Raw genomic sequence first — 17,347 nt, 5'->3', positions numbered from 1 at the left:
ACGGTGGCACTCATATCTTAAGGGAAAAACATCTGACATGTTTAATTTAGTTTGAATGTAAAATATTTCTTTATATTTGAAGAATATTTTAATATTGAAATGTACATTGACAGCCTTAAATCAAACCAAACAGACACTTACACTTGTGTGGAACTGATCTCAGGTCAGGCACCTTCTTCACCTCCATGTTCAGTGTCTCCTCCAGCTGATCCAGGGCTCTCCTCAAGGTCCCAACGTATGATGGAGGACGGACCTCCATCGTCGTCCAGTCCCTGGTGGGTGGAGGATCCTTCAGGGATCTGAAGGTCTGGAGGAGGTGGAGGTGGTCTTCAGTTTGGGTGAACTGCTTCACCTCTGAGCTTCTATTGGTCAGATCTTTTATTTCCTGCTCCAGCTCTTTGATGAGGCCTTCAGCTTCTTTCTCTGTGGATTTCAGTTTCTCTTGAACCGTTTTGTTGTGATCATCCAGACACTTTTCAACAGAGCAACTCAGAGCAGTGAGGACCTGAACACCATCGGCTATCTCTCTGTCTGCGTCTGCTTTGCTGTGGTCCACCGTGTCTATGATGTCTTTAATCTTTCGTTGTCTCTCCTTGATCATCTGCTGAACTTCAGCCTCTATCTTCCCCGGCTGGGCCGTCTTCACTTCATATTCCTCCTTTAGAGGTACAACAGGATGTGACTTGTGGTCTGTCACTGTGCAGAACTGACACACATACACCTGGTCAGTCTGGCAGAAGAGCTCCAGAAGTTGATTGTGTTTCTTACACATCCTGTCTTCCAGACGGTCTAAAGGCTCGACCAGCCGATGTTTCTTCAGGCCTGCGACTCTCTGATGTGGCTCCAGGTGGGTTTGGCAGTAAGAGATAAGACACACCAGGCAGGACTTCACTGCCTTCAGCTGGGTCCCAGTATAGACGTCACAAGGAACTTCTCCGGGTTCAACGCAAGGCTGCTCTTTGACTCGTACAGAACTTCTAAACTGATCAACCATCCCTGATATGAGGGTATTAACCCGTAAAACAGGTCTTGTGTGGAACAGCTCGTTGCAGACAGGACATTTGAACTGGACTATGTCATCCCAGAACACTGTAATACAGGCTCTGCAGAAGTTGTGTCCACATGGTGTGGTAACTGGGCTGTTGAACACATCCAGACAGATGGAACAGGAGAAGTCCTCCTCAGACCACAATGTCACAGAGGCCATTCCTAGAAAACCATTGTTAAATAAAGTTAAATCATTTATAATGTACAACAATGGTAAAATGGAGGTAGTAGCCAATCAGTAGTTTTGTTTTGAGTAACAGCAGTGAACAGTGACAGGTGAGAGTACTCAACATATTCACTAACGATTTCAACCCATACCTGATGATAGTAAAATAGTACCTTTCCCTAATGATATGATCGATAAGTTACGGAAATTTGGATGAATCCCGGATCAGAGTGGAGTAAATTACCTGGGTCTTCTCACTGCTGTAATGAAGTGAGCATCACCAAATCGTCCGACTCGGTAACAAGGAAATTATCCTGTGAACCAACCAGTTGGACCAGTTTACCCTCCTCTCAGACTAACCTCCTATTGGCTGCTGTTCCATGACATCACTGTACAGGTGTCCTGCTGCTCGAGGCGGAACAATGTCACTTCAATCAGGCATCTTGTTGGGCTGGATTGGATTGGGTTCATCTTGGAACAAACTTTACAGGCAGGTATTAAAGGTTGCGTAGGTGATTCGCTTTTTTGGCCATTTTTGCAAAATTACTTGAAATCCTTATCATAACCCGCTTACAGCCACTGAGTTAGAAGTACTGACATGAAAATTAAACTTGTCAATCATCTGTGGAACGGCAGGGCTCGAAAAACTCCAGCCAATCATTTCCATTGCCACCCGAGTTTCATTGGACAGTAAGTACGTCAATCAAACGGTCGTACTGCACTCCCCCTCCCCCGCGCCCCGCGCGCGACCCCTTCGTGCAGTACTCGTGACCCAGAGCTCGTGACCCAGAGCAAGCTCCTGTTTGTTGTTATCCTGCGGTATCTACTGGAACTAGTTAATCCACATTTGGACCTAGCAGTCGAAGACAATTTCCATGGCAGACAAGGACGCCACCATCCCCACCACCACCACCACCACCAGCAAAGAGAAGGAAAACTCTTTTCAGAGAGTAATTGATAATAAAAAACGCTGAAAGAGAAAACTGAAATCAAGAGATAATCCTAGGGCGCTTGCTTTTTGAACGTTTGCGGCAACTGAAGGGACGGAAGGGTCTAAAAACCGATGCTTGTGTGGCGGTTGACCTAGTTTCAAAGTTTATACCGTTTATACTCGGTAATACCGGTGTTGAGACGATTGTATTACTCGGTGTGAAAATGTCCACACCGCGGCAAACCCTAGTGAAAACCATGACTTCCAATACAATTATATGAAACAAACATACATTTTCTAAAAATAGTAATATTTATGTGACCGTTTAATGTTTATAACATCTGGTGCAACCATAGCCGCGAGAACGTATTCTCAGCAGGGGTGCTGGGAAAAAAAAACCCCGGCCTGCACTAGACTCGCAACTCGTCACATTGATAAGAAAAAGATATATAGCAGCGCAGGCTCAATTACACCAGTGCATGCGCGCACAGTTGAAAATCGATCGTTGTGTTCACTTCCTTCACACCATGGTTCACATCCAGCTGCTCACAGAACAAGTTTAGCGCACCACCGCTCCCCTCACACTTTTTCATATAACCTTTTTTCAGCACTAGGGACATATGAGCATTAAAATAAATGCTGCGTCTCAACATGCCTTGGACAGCAGCGGGATGACTCGCTTTGCCACGGGCCGAAACAGTTCGGAGCGACCACAGCCAGAGCGAACACAGCGGGGCAGAGGAGTGTCAGGAATAGTCTTTGGTGTACACATCAGTACGGCTATTTGCACTACTGTTTAGTGGCAATGCAGTGTTTTATTCTATGCCTTTTATTTCGTATATTATTTCAATGAATACAATTTATTTATTCATGAAATCAGATCTGGTCTTCAAATCTTTTTTCCAAATATAGGTCGTATTCCAATGGGTGTTTAGATGTTTATATTCGGAGACCAATGACGGTACAGCGGACGCTCACATGACGTTAAGCATTTCCTGGTTGCATAATGTGACGCTTCAGAACCTAAATCCCGTTCTCCCCATTGATACGACAACACATAACCGGCGTTTTCAGAAATCTCCACTTTGGCCGGAGTTTTTAGGAAATGATCGTTTTCTGTGATAAGACAGGGCCTCGGACAGGGGGTGTTGCAGCACCCCCAAAACCCCTACTTCCCGCGGTACTGGGTGCAATTTACAGCTGAATGTAGTGCCATGTTGTTAAACGAAAACCTACGCTAGCCTGGCTCGCTCTCGCGCATCTCTGTTCGCGCTCGTGCATGATTGCGCGTCCAGGTACTTGGAATGGGTGGAGTCAGAGTCAGCGTTGAAGGAGAGGGGGTAGGACCATTTGAGTTGTGTATTTTCAAAATCTGCTGGCGTTTCGCAAATCGCGTACCCAACCTTTAAGAAAGGGCCAAGGTAACACATACACACACACACACACACACACACACACACACACACACACACACACACACACACACACACACACACACACACACACACACACACACACACACACACACACACACACACACACACACACACACACATTGTTAAAGCGATATAAGAGTTTTTTTAGGGGGTATACCACATTCTCCCCTGCTTAACTAAATGTCGTCACCGACATTTCTCGGTTTCAGTCCATTCTGTTGTAACAATTTGATTACCTACAGGTTAGAGTCCATTATTCAAGAAATATATCGGATGACAAGATTTCACATTACAGATATCTCACGCTAATGTTATGAGTTAAACAGTGGAAAGTCATTGTGCACTACGACAACCCATCTATTCCACTCCGCTGTTGTTCACTGGGTAGCTTGTCTGACTGGATAGGCGTGCACTTTGACCTTATGTATAATCACATAGTAATCTCCACACCTGTTCACTATACTATTCCAGTTCAAATCTCATCACATTTCCTCATTTCGTTGCATTATACAGAGTCTTTCCACAGTCCTTCTGTGGAGTATTCGGCTGCAATCCGAAATACTTAGGTACATACTATTTCCTGTCCACCGTGTCTACTACTTGACCATACTACACTTGACTGTGTAGTACGGGTCATACAGCTATGTGTAGAACGCCTCAGAACGCTTCCGAACACCGCCGAAACTCCCACCGGATGTTTGGAGATGACGTATCTCCCCCAGATGGCGGCAAAATTTACCTGTTTTCCGTCTTGTTATCGTTGCTATTAAATAAAAAAATTCTCTTTCTCCGCGAATGGCTCTTGAAATGGATATCGCTGTTAGAAGGCGTCGTCGTCGGTCATCTCGTAGAGCGACTTACCGGCAGGTTATGATGTATATATGTGGAGATTTGGTAGTCATTTAGTTTTGGAAATAATAATACATTTACAGTTATTGTTGACTCCGTGAAAAAGACGATTTAAGTTAATTTTTCCTTTTTATTGAACACACACACACCACAACACACAACACCACACACACACACCACACACACACCACACACACACACACACAAATAAAGCCGCTGTTGGTGGTGTCGGGTCAGCCATCTCTTCTTCGTTTGTTAACCAGACTCCGGTTGCATTGTGGGATAGCGTAGTGTGGTCCGTGTTTACTTTGGCGGTAGTACGCATTCCGGAAACGTCCCTTCCGTACTACAGAATGCGTACTGAGTATTCAGACGCGATATATTTTTCGCATACTACAAAATGCATACTATATAGTATGCAAGTATGAGTATTCGGATGCAGACCTTTGTCTTTGCAACCTGTACAACACATTGTTTTATAACCACCATTTCTTTCTTCTTCGGTATCCATGTGCGATTCTAATGTAGGAACTGACTTTCTTGTGGGCCTATATTAACTAAAAGTAGCTTTTCCTTAAACCTCTTCTTCCTCAAAACACATTTTCAATCCGTTACTAACAGGAACTTACAAATGACATCCATCCTAAACCCGAATGGGTTTAGCTGCTCTTGAGGGTGGGAAGGCAGGCCTTGTTCCTGACTGGGACGCTCGGCCATCCTCATCCAATCATCTGGCCCGTTTTCGGGCTCGTTCTCAGCTCCCACACAGGATGTACTTGTGCCTCGAAACGAGCTCACAAATGAATAAACAAGAACTATGTACAGGACTTTACTCATTTTTTTTCCAACATTTATCCAACACCAAGATCTCCAAGCTCTCTGAATAACTCACTGCGTGTCGGCGCGGTGGTGCTGGGCGGCGCTCCGCCTGCACCCCGCACACTCTCAGCCGGTCACCGCCGGCGGCCGTGGAGCCGGACAGCCCCATGGAGACAGGCCGGCTGCCCCATGGAGACGGGCCCGGCTGCCCCATGGAGACGGTGCCCGGTCTGCCCCATGGAGACAGGCCGGACAGCCCCATGGAGACGGGCCCGGCTGCCCATGGAGACGGGCCCGGCTGCCCCATGGAGACGGGCCGGCTGCCCCATGGAGACGGGCCCGGCTGCCCCATGGAGACGGGCCGGCTGCCCCATGGAGACGGGCCCGGCTGCCCCATGGAGACGGGCCCGGCTGCCCCATGGAGCGGGCCCGGCTGCCCCATGGAGACGGGCCCGGCTGACCATGGAGACGGCCGGCTGCGGGGCTGTTGACGATGTCGGGCATGGGAGCGTGCGGAGGGACACGGCCGTTTAGAAGGTGTCTTCGTCATCACCGTGGTGGGCGTTGTAGGACCCTCCGCGTCCGGGAGTTTTCTGTGGACGGGACGAGCGGTCAACTTTTTGATGTGCGACAGGAACCTCAAGGAGGGGACCTTTGAGCGTGGTGAAGACCTGCTGGTGCTTGACGTTGAGGTAAGGTGAGTTGACTTGAGGCTGGCGCTGAGAGACTGTTCCCCGTCGCCAAGTCTGCGTTGTGTTCTCACACAATACGATCAACTCGTTTTAAAACTTCCATTTCCGTTTCGACAGCACCTGAATCTATTGGTTTAGCGTCATTCGTCACGCCCGGGGTCAACGTTTTTTAACATAAAGCGGAGTCTCCACCACGAGACAGTGGCGCAGAGGCCCCTCCCCACCATAAATTGCAGCGCAGCTTTCCCGACAGGAAAACGATGGAGTGGGTCGCACTTCGAAGCATCTCATGTGATCGCACCTCCATCAGCTTGATTCAAGTTGGTATTAGTGAGTGTATTAGTGCTCATCAATCTTTTTTGGGACGTAGAAGCCATCATGTCATGAGCCAATCAGCTGTGGCTATTGACCATCCTTGTAGGGAAGTTATGTCCAATCTGGAGGGCTTAACCCACGAGGGGGACTTCATGCAGTGTCTATCCACCTACAGTGTTCCTCCCACAACCCAATGGGTTTTACAAATTAATAAATGGTGCTCTCACACCAAACGGGTGCATGGTTCAGAAAAAGGCAAAAACATGTGAGGGAATAAAAGCCTGGGTGATCTGTTATCTATGCTCTTTGAGTTTCCCCCCCCCCACCTTGCCTCATCGTGATGTGATGACCCGGTGGTCCGGCGCCGTTTGGACCGAGGGGGGGCGGGTGGGTGGGGGGGGGGGGTGGAATCCGGGAGCTCAACCAAAGATGTGAGGCTGTTTACCATATGGCGCTTTGTCCGTGAGCCAGAGAAATATATTAACAACAAGATATGAGCACCTGATACATCTTGACTCTGGTAAAGATCAAGCAAGGCTTCACATAAATCCTGAATTATTATGAATCCCGGGTAACTCCTAATATTTAACCGTAGCAGCGATTATACCATTGAACGAATACAAGGGTAACAATGAGGCCCTCCTAGTTTCCCGCGGCCCACCTGTGTTCGCCTGCATGTTGGTCATTGGTTGTGAAGTACAGGCTTCCACAGAATCGGCTGCTCGATGATGTAAAAAATCATAATCACCATTAAAACCAATCAATCATCGAATATATTTTAAATGTGTGTTTCAAAAACAATCTATGTAGTAATTTTAAGGTATTAAAGAATATGATATTGTAATATATCATAACTCGCTTTCTGAAGTACAGGAGACTCCTTTGGTGAAACTTGCTCGTGCTGGTATACGACCACTAGGGGTTACCAAACGGCCGCTCCCATCCTCCCCTACACAAAGGGTTATAAACATCTCAAGACAAGCTTTAAGTAGAGTTGATCAAATAAAAATAAAAACGAAACCCTCTGCTCTCTATTCAAATTGTTCCTTAATTAGTTCAATTAGTGCTATTCAGCGGCGCGGCTGTTTATGAAGCATCGTTTGACCTCAGGGTCCCTAGGTTAGGTTATGGGACTCCCCTCACGCTGCATTCGATTCAGTGCCAAACAGGAACCACCTGAGAGGCGACAGGAAGGTTTTTGGCCATTGAAGGGCTAGGGGGGGGTGACACCTCTAACAGTCTTTTTTTTTTGGTTGATTTCAATTTGTTTTATTTTTTAGTTTCATTTCCGGTGTCCAGATTTTGAAGACTTTCGCTTTGTTTGCAGGGAAGACGTTTGTTGAGGAAAGGGTTTAGAGAACTATAAACAAGTTTTAGGCTGTTTAGTTATCTGTCTGTCTGTCTCACTATTCTTCTCTCTTTTCACTATCACCTCTACCTCGAAATGTGTTTACATTTGTAATGTACACACACACACAACAACACACCACACACACATCACACACACCAACACACACACACACACACACCCACAACACACACACAAACAGACATGCAGACACACAGACAATATTCCCAATCCCAACCCCCATCCAATACCATTTACAGGTAGGCTTAAGGGGTAGGGGGAGGGCTAACATCCCCTCAAAATTGAGATTTTCGATGGGCACCCTCAAAGCGCTTCAGTTGATGAACTTGCTCCCCAATACCTTGCGAGAAACGGAAAATCAGAAGATATCCTAGACAAGACTGGAGGGGCGAAACCAGATGCGACAGGATTGGAAAAACACAAATGTAAGTGTTTTCTCTGTAATTAACTAGTACTTATTTTATTAATTAATACTCTTCAGCCCGGCCGCGGGCTTCGAAGCCCGGCCGTGGACTCTCGGAAGATCGCGAAAGTCTGCGGCCTGACTTTCTGCGGAAGATCGCGAGGTGGCCGACTTTCGCGGGTCCGTCCGCTCGACCGAGAACCGGGCTCTGCAGCCTCGGCCCGTCGCCGGGCCTCTGCACCCGGCCGTCGACCGGGCTCTGCAGCCCGGCCGTCGACCGGGCTCTGCAGACCGGGCTGCATATCATGTCGTATGATATCCAGATCTTCCATGTTCTAGTGAGTCCAGGTTAAAAATAAGCTTTATACTAATATATTATATTATATTAGTAATATTCTATAAGTAATATTATATATACTAATATTATATATTATATTAGTAATATTCTATAAGTATTATTATATATACTAATAAATTATATTATATTAGTAATATTACATGGTTAATCAATGTATTTTTTGGCAGTACTATATTGTGTACATAGCTATTATATATTGTACATAACATATGGCCATATCAACCAGTTCTGGCATATAATTCCTATTTCCTTCTTATTCGTTTTCTTTCAGGACTTCGTTGAGTCCACTGCCACCAGCCCCCCTCCCCCACCTCTCCCTCATGCTCCTCCACCCCAGGCACCTCTTCCACCACCCCAGACACTCCTTCCAAGAGGAGAGTGCCAGGGAGCAGGCGAGGCATGAGGAGAGCGAGGCAAAGTTGGCGGAATGGTTGGAAGAAGATGTGATTCTCCACCATTCTCTCAAAGCTGAAAGAGAGAGTGTGTGTGTGTGTGGTATTTTAGGTGTGCGTGTGTGTGTATTTTAGATGCGTGTGTGTGTATTTTTAGATATGTGGTTCAGTGTTTCTTATGTTTAAATAAAGTGGTTTCTTCTAAAGGGTTCTTGTTCACATAACCGATTATTATCTAAGGGTGCACTCACACTAGGGCCATTCTGCCGTGGCCAGTGGCCCTAACACATGCTCAAATCTGACAGTGTGAGTGTGGCCAGTCTGGCGAGGCCGGGCCAATTTGGCCACTTGGGAGAGGTGTGCTGCTACGGCACGGGCCGCTACGGTACAGATGCTAATGAGCCGACACGCGCACACGCACGGCTACGCAACCTGAGCTGGATGATGTATAGTCAATGCGACGACCACGGACATAATAAAGGCGACGAGCCTTCTTTCCCATTAAACGGTAAACATCACATCAAGCAGTTCAACTGTTGGTTTGTTCTCTGTGTTGTTGTCCATTGTTGTTAAAACTCTGACTGGCGGCAGACTTTATTATGGTCCATGCAGCGGACGCTTGGTGATGACGTGTTACGACGTGATGACGTATGTACAAGAGCCTTCCGTGGCCAGGCCACAGCTGCGACGGCCAACGGCCACGGCCAGATGGCCTAGTGTGAGTGCAGGCCAGAGAACAATGGGGCCATTTGAGCACGGTTAGGTGTGAAAACGGCCAATGGCCACGGCCAGATGGCCTAGTGTGAGTGCACCCTAATACCACCTTTAACATGTAGCTAAGTGACATTCAAAATAAAGGTATATTACGAGGGACAAATAGTATTATTATTATTATTTTTTTTAATACTTTATTTAAACATGCCAATTACAAAATATAAATACCATTTCAGGTTAAACATCTTTACAATGGGTCTTGCTCGTTGCCCGAGACAATGGCAGCCAGTCTGTCTCTTGTAACATTACCAGGGGTCTGGTTATCTGCTAGGGGGCACGGGGAGGCCATGATGACGTCACAGGGTAGGGTTGTCCCATTTGGTAGGGGATCGGTTAGGGGTAGCAATGAGGGGTAGCAATGAGGGGTAGCAATGAGGGGTAGCAATGAGGGTTAGGGTTGAGACAGAGCAAAGAAATGGGATTGGGCCTTAGCATGGTGTAGCATCTTATCCTAGCTCTCTGTGTTGTGTACGGGGAATGGGTTAACGTAGTGATGGTTAGTGCTTGGCACTTGGTTCTATGAACATCCTTACTGTACCCACAGAGAAATATTGTTGTTTCTCTTTCTCCTGACCAATGGACTTATTGTAAGTCTCTCTGGATAAAAGCGTTTGATAACCGAGGTGAATGGAGACTCCACTGTTGTGACGAGTTGGAGGAAAGGTCTCCAGAGGACTGAGCTCATGGTCCTCCAGGCCACCATTGAGAGGAACGGACTGAAGACTGGGTCCAGGTCAGGGGGCAGGACCCCTTAGGACCTGGGACTGAAGACTGGGTCCAGGTCAGGGGGCAGGACCCCTTACGACCTGGGACTGAAGACTGGGACCAGGTCAGGGGTCAGGACCCCTTAGGACCTGGGACTGAAGACTGGGTCCAGGTCAGGGAGCAGGACCCCTCAGAAACCTGGGACTGAAGACTGGGTCCAGGTCAGGGGTCAGGACCCCTTAGAGAGCTGGGACTGAAGACTGGGTCCAAGTCAGGGGTCAGGACCCCTTAGAGACCTGGGACTGGAGACTGGGTCCAGGTCAGGACCCCTTAGAGACCTGGGACTGAAGACTGGGTCCAGGTCAGGACCCCTCAGAGACCTGGGACTGAAGACTGGGTCCAGGTCAGGACCCCTTAGAGACCTGGGACTGAAGACTGGGTCCAGGTCAGGGGGCAGGACCCCTCAGAGACCTGGGACTGAAGACTGGGTCCAGGTCAGGGGGCAGGACCCCTCAGAGACCTGGGACTGAAGACTGGGGCCAGGTCAGGGGCAGGACCCCTTAGAGACCTGGACTGAAGACTGGGTCCAGGTCAGGGGCAAGACCCTCAGAGACCTGGGACTGAAGACTGGGCCCAGGTCAGGGGCAGGGACCCCTCAGAGACCTTGGACTGAGACTGGGCCCAGGTCACGGGGTGCAGGACCCCCTTAGAGACCTGGACTGAAGACTGGGTCCAGGTCAGGGAGCATGACCCCTTAGAGACCTGGAACTGAAGACCTGGGTCCAGTCATGACCCTTCAGAGACCTGGGACTGCAAGACTGGTCCAGGGTCAGGGTCATGGACCCTCAGAGTGTCTGCGGGGACCCAAGGGGCTGGACGGAACATTCCAGGTGTGCTGCTAGGATAACCAATAGAAAGCTCTGGAGAAACGTACTGCTCAGCTTGAAAGATCCAAACTGAAGAAAGGGGAAAGAACCAGTGGCTCCTGAAACCACACGAAGAACCTTCAGTTGGAATCCACTGAGTGTTTCATTGCCATTGTTCTTCATTAACAATTATAACAGAAAAAAACAGTCACTTACATGTACACAATAAATCAACGGACCTAAAGATCATAGAAGAGTAGGCATTACATAATGATAAACAGGTGTGAACGTATCTTTAATAACTGAACCTGTCGCTGCAGTTTGGATTCCCAAGAGAACACACGGAACCAAGATTACAGTTTAATAGTCATTTACCACATGCAAACTTATCCCATAGACCTCTGTTCTTTCGCAATAGGTTCTTGTTAGGATTATGACAGAAAGAGGGTATAATAGACCTGAAGACCTATGTCTGGAAAATATGCAAAATATTTGGAATAAAAAACATGTGATTTACCATCAGTTGGTATTTATATCTTTAAAATAACAAAATCTAATCCTCCTTAGCTAACCCTATGGAAGATCTTAAAATGTTCTTAATTTCATTCTTTATCATGCTAAACAGGAGAGAGAGAGAGAGAGAGAGAGAGAGAGAGAGAGAGAGAGAGAGAGAGAGAGAGAGAGAGAGAGAGAGAGAGAGAGAGAGGAGAGAGAGAGAGACAGAGAGAGAGAGAGACAACGAGTGAGACAAAGAGATACTATAACTGTCACAGAGACACTGAGTTATCAGTCCTTTCAAGCCACCTTTCAACAGTATGTTGAGGATTTTGATGATATCCAATATAGCCATGAAGAGTGTTATTTCAAGACCCATGTAGTAATAGCCTGTTTTCATGTAGGCTAGGTTTTTCAAACCCTTGGAAACTCTGGAGAATCTGGATGGAATTCCCCTCGACGAAGGGGTGGCGAGCTAGTGAACATACCTCCTTACCCAAAGGAGTGGACCGAGATGTGGCGAGGAAGAGAGCGTTCTTCCTTTACCTTCATCATTTGATGAACTTGGCACCTTAGCATGAATAAATTAAACTAAAAACTTGATATACGGTGAAAGCGCTCTGAAGCGCCACAAACGACCCCTTGACTTTTGACTTCTGACTCTGACTTGACATTACTTTTTATAAATGCATGCTGAAGTGACCGAGCCAAGGAAACTAAAGGAAACAAAGACTGAACTTTAAGAAAACTAAACATTTCCAAGGAATTTATTTTCTTATTTTTATTCGTTCATTTGTTTGACATTTAATGGTGTTTAAAGAGAGTTGTTTCTTACCTAATGTTATGGTCTAAACTGTGAAAATTGTTGATTATTCTTGATTGCACTGAGAATCTATTTTATTTTTTCTTACAAAGTTGAATACAGTCAAATTAAAAGTAACCTATGGCTGCAGTTAATCATTGTGTTGGCACTTTATTATTTCCCTCCATACAAACCTAGTCACTAGTCCAAATCTGAGTACTCTACTGCCCTAGAGGGTTACACACACACACACGCACGCACGCACGCACGCACGCACGCACGCACGCTCGCGCACGCACGCACGCACGCACGCACGCACGCACGCACGCACGCACGCACGCACGCACGCACGCACGCACGCACGCACGCACGCTCGCTCGCTCGCACACACACACACACACACACACACACACACACACACACACACACACACACACACACACACACACACACACACACACACACACACACACACACACACACTCTCTCTGAATATAGTGAGTACAAAATAACAATAAGTGCCCACATTAAGTTCCAGGACGTACAACATACAATAAGTGCATACATTAAGTTCCAGGACATACAACGTACAATAAGTGCATACATTAAGTTCCAGGACATACAACGTACAATAAGTGCGTACAACGTACAATAAGTGCGTACAACGTACAATAAGTGCGTGGCAGTGTACCAGTATTATATAAGTAGTTTCAGTGTCGATACCGATCAATGAATCTGTTCTTCAATGTACAAACATGCTCACAAACGTCCCTCCGAGCCCATCGCCCTCCGTGCGAGTCCACCGCCCCGGATGTGGAGATCCACTGGATCCTCCCCGGGCTCCTCGTCAGCCACGCGGCCAACACCTCCAGGGCGTTGGTGTTCTCCCACGGCTCTCTGGGAGTACCGCAGGGGCTGCCGTCGGACTGCGGCGTGGACACGGCGTGGACACGCTCGCCATGGAGGTCAACGTGACCAGACACCCAGGACCGGGACGAGGAGAACGACGCAGAGGAAGTCGGCAAAGTCGCCACAGTCGGCGTCCGGACTCCGGACGAGGATTAAGGTGTGGACCGAGGAGTCGGTGGACGGATCCGGGGACGATCAAGGCGGGACGTCGACACACAAGTGACCCGAGCGACTCACGGAGCACACACGTGACCCCGAGCGCGCCGGTCACACACACCAGAGCTGGTGCCGTGCAGCACACGACTCAAAGCCCCCAAGGCTCGGCACAAAGCCCCCGAGAGGAACCACCAGGCCAAGAGGGGCGGGGGGAGGGAGGGGGGGGAGGGAGGCCAGAGGGGCGGGGGGAGGGAGGGGGGGAGGGAGGCCCAGAGGGGCGGGGGGAGGGGGCGCTGCCGCCACTGAGGTCAGCGGGGTCGCCAGGGATACGTCAAGCGGTCGGCCGCTCATCACGGAGACGTCCGCGCTGGTACGAGGGAGAAGGGGAGAGAGGGAGAGAGGGAGGGGGGGAGAGAGGGAGAGGGGGAGAAAGAGAAAGGAGGGAGAGAGAGAAGGGGGAGATAGGGAGAGAGGGACGGGAGAGAGAGGGAGAGAGGGAGGGGGGGGAGAGGGAGCGGGGGAGAGAGGGAGCGGGGGAGAGAGGGAGAGAGGAAGAGGGGGCGAGAGGGAGAGAGGGACGGGAGAGAGAGGGAGAGAGGAAGAAGGGGAGAGAGGGGGAGAGGGAGGGGCGGAGCAAAGGAAAGAGAGACGGGCGGAGAGAGGGAGGAGAGGGGGGATGGAGGGAGAGGGAGAGTTCTTATCCTCACTATCTCTGTTGGATCTGCATTATGAGTATTAGCTGAGCTCATAGACACATTGACATTGTACACATTCAGTATTGATTATGTCATAACGATGTTAACCTTTCAAAGTCCAGTCAGAGAAACTGCAGTGTAAATAATCCAACAAATGTGTGTGCTTCTTTGTGTGTGCGTGCATGCATGTACGTTAGAGCATGTGTTATGACTGTGTGTGTGCAAGACATTTAAAGAGAGTGCCTTTTAGTTTCCAGCTCTAGGGTTTAGAGTGTGTGTGTGTGTGTGTGTGTGTGTGTGTGTGTGTGTGTGGTGTGTGTGGTGTGTGTGGTGTGTGTGTGTGTGTGTGTGTGTGTGTGTGTGTGTTACAGGCGTGCAGGCGCTGAGGGAGGAGGTCCTTTTGTTTTTCTACACCCGACACAGAGAGGCTGAGGACCCCTGCCGCCCCCCCCGGGGTCCGCCGCCACCCCCCCACTAGGGCCCACTAGGGCGCTGAGGACCCCACTAGGGCCCACTAGGGCGCTGAGGACCCGACTAGGGCCCACTAGGGCGCTGAGGACCCGACTAGGGCCCACTAGGGCGCTGAGGACCCCACTAGGGCGCTGAGGACCCCACTAGGGCCCACTAGGGCGCTGAGGACCCCACTGGGGACCCCCCTGGGGTTAGGGTTAGGGTTAGCCGCCACCCCCACCCCTGGGAGGTTTAGTACACTAGTACACTTTAGGTTTAGTGCACTAGGGTTAGTGGTGGTGCCACCAACCCAACGATGCAGCGATGACCCCGCAGACGCTTCCAGGCAGTCGTGAACCTGCTTCGGTTCTGCGGCGGGTTTTAGCGAGCGGACCAATCACAGCCCTCGCACCACCACCACTACCACCACTAACCCTTACACCACCACCACTACACACCACTAACCCTTACACCACCACCACTACACCACCACTAACCCTTACACCACCACATACACCACCACTAACCCTTACACCACCACCATTACACCACCACTAACCCTTACACCACCACCACTACACCACCACTAACCCTGACACCACCACCACTACACCACCACTAACCCTTACACCACCACCATTACACCACCACTAACCCTTACACCACCACCACTAACCCTTACACCACCACCATTACACCACCACTAACCCTTACCACCACCACTACACCACCACTAACCCTTACACCACCACCATTACACCACCACTAACCCTTACACCACCACCACTACACCACCACTAACCCTTACACCACCACCACTACACCACCACTAACCCTTACACCACCACCACTACACCACCACTAACCCTTACACCACCACCACTACACCACCACTAACCCTTACACCACCACCACTACACCACCACTAACCCTTACACCACCACCACTACACCACCACTAACCCTTACACCACCACTAACCCTTACACCACCACTACACACCACTAACCCTTACCACCACCACTACACCACCACTAACCCTTACACCACCACTAACCCTTACACCACCACTACACCACCACTAACCCTTACACCACCACCACTACACCACCACTAACCCTTACACCACCACCTATACACCACCACTAACCCTTACACCACCACCACTACACCACCACTAACCCTTACACCACCACCACTACACCACCACTAACCCTTACACCACCACCACTACACCACCACTAACCCTCCACCACCACCACTACACCACCACTAACCCTTACACCACCACCACTACACCACCACTAACCCTTACACCACCACCACTACACCACCACTAACCCTTACACCACCACCACTACACCACCACTAACCCTTACACCACCACCACTACACCACCACTAACCCTTACACCACCACCACTACACCACCACTAACCCTTACACCACCACCACTACACCACCACTAACCCTTACCACCACCACACACCACCACTAACCCTTACACCACCACCACTACACCCACTAACCCTTACACCACCACTACACCACCACTAACCCTTATACCACCACCACTACACCACCACCACTACACCACCACTAACCCTTACACCACCACCACTACACCACACTAACCCTTACACCACCACCACTACACCACCACTAACCCTTACACCACCACCACTACACCACCACTAACCCTAGTTAGTAAGGGGCGAGGTGTCCCGCGCCCGTTTTGTTTTCTACAACCGACACAGAGAGGCTGAGGACCCCTCCCACCCCCCTACCCAGACCCCCGGGAGGAGGTCCTCCTGGGTGAAGGAGGACCAGAGGTGTGGAGGTGTGTCAGTGTGTCTGAGGACCCTCCTCCACCTGGGGACACTCTGTAGAAGGACAGAGAGCCAGCAGGCCGGTCCAGATACACTCCTACTCTGGTGGAGCCAGCGGGGGGGAGGGGAGGACTGTCTCTGTACCGTTGTACCAGGCAGAGTAACCATCATCATAACAATCAAGACTCCAGGACTTGTTGTTCAGTCCAAGCCTCCTGTCATCACCCCCTCCTCTCCTTGTGATTCCTCTGTCACTCCTATAACAACCTCCTTCCCACTCTACCTCCCAGTAACAGCGGCCAGTCAGAGCCTCTCTACCCAACACCTGCTCCCAGTAGTCAAATCTGTCTGGGTGATCCGGATACGACTGGTCCTCTCCAACCCACGTCACCTTCCTGTTGTCCTCAGACAGAGAGAGGAGTCTGCCGGCCGTGTTGGGGTCCAGTGTGAGGTCACAGGCATCTGAGGGAGAACCAGACATGATGAGCTGCTGAACCGCTTCATCATCATCATCATCACTAGTACTGTTCTCCTGCGCTCTGTGTACATATTAGAGATGCGCGGTTGGCGGTTGCAACCGCGGACTCCGCGGTTAAACCGCGGACTCCGCGGTTAAACCGCGGATCGGGCGGGTGATGTGACAAAAAATAATATTTTAATTAAATTCGGGCGGTTGGCGGTTTAACCAACGAAATTCAAAAATATATACACATTGGTAAATGTCGTTACCTACTTCCAAGCACATTTTGAAATAATCCAATTCTCATCAGGCATTAAATTGGCCTCTGCCTCTGTCTCTATCACACACACACACACACACACACACTAACGGAAGCAAAAAAGTTTAAATTAAGTGACGATCCGTCCTATGTCGCGTCTCCAAAGACCTGC

The 17,347-nt window shown here is 49.4% G+C and overlaps 2 protein-coding genes across 3 annotated transcripts in view; one reads left to right on the top strand and one right to left on the bottom strand.

The window, feature by feature from the left end:
- LOC130401539 (E3 ubiquitin/ISG15 ligase TRIM25-like) overlaps positions 1-1,503 on the bottom strand; it is a 1,708-nt gene extending 205 nt beyond the window's left edge. The window contains exons 1-3 of one of the 2 annotated variants that reach the window (XM_056605357.1): positions 1,458-1,503; positions 142-1,209; positions 1-16 (exon numbers count right to left, since the gene is read on the bottom strand). The exon at positions 1-16 is cut by the window's left edge and continues 205 nt beyond it. In XM_056605357.1, coding sequence (XP_056461332.1) covers positions 1-16; positions 142-1,207 — 1,082 coding nt within the window. In that variant the 5' untranslated portion in view covers positions 1,208-1,209; positions 1,458-1,503. Of the gene's footprint in view, positions 17-141; positions 1,377-1,457 lie in introns of those variants that run through there. The other variant, XM_056605358.1, reaches the window with a different exon arrangement.
- LOC130401541 (uncharacterized) overlaps positions 1-17,347 on the top strand; it is a 191,568-nt gene that overhangs the window by 136,725 nt on the left and 37,496 nt on the right. The window lies entirely within an intron of this gene.

This window comes from Gadus chalcogrammus, chromosome 13, assembly GCF_026213295.1.
Source record: "Gadus chalcogrammus isolate NIFS_2021 chromosome 13, NIFS_Gcha_1.0, whole genome shotgun sequence".
In the NCBI taxonomy this organism is placed as follows: domain Eukaryota; kingdom Metazoa; phylum Chordata; class Actinopteri; order Gadiformes; family Gadidae; genus Gadus; species Gadus chalcogrammus.
The sequence above is the reverse complement of the archived record's forward strand: the minus strand, read 5'-3'. Positions and strand labels throughout refer to the sequence as shown.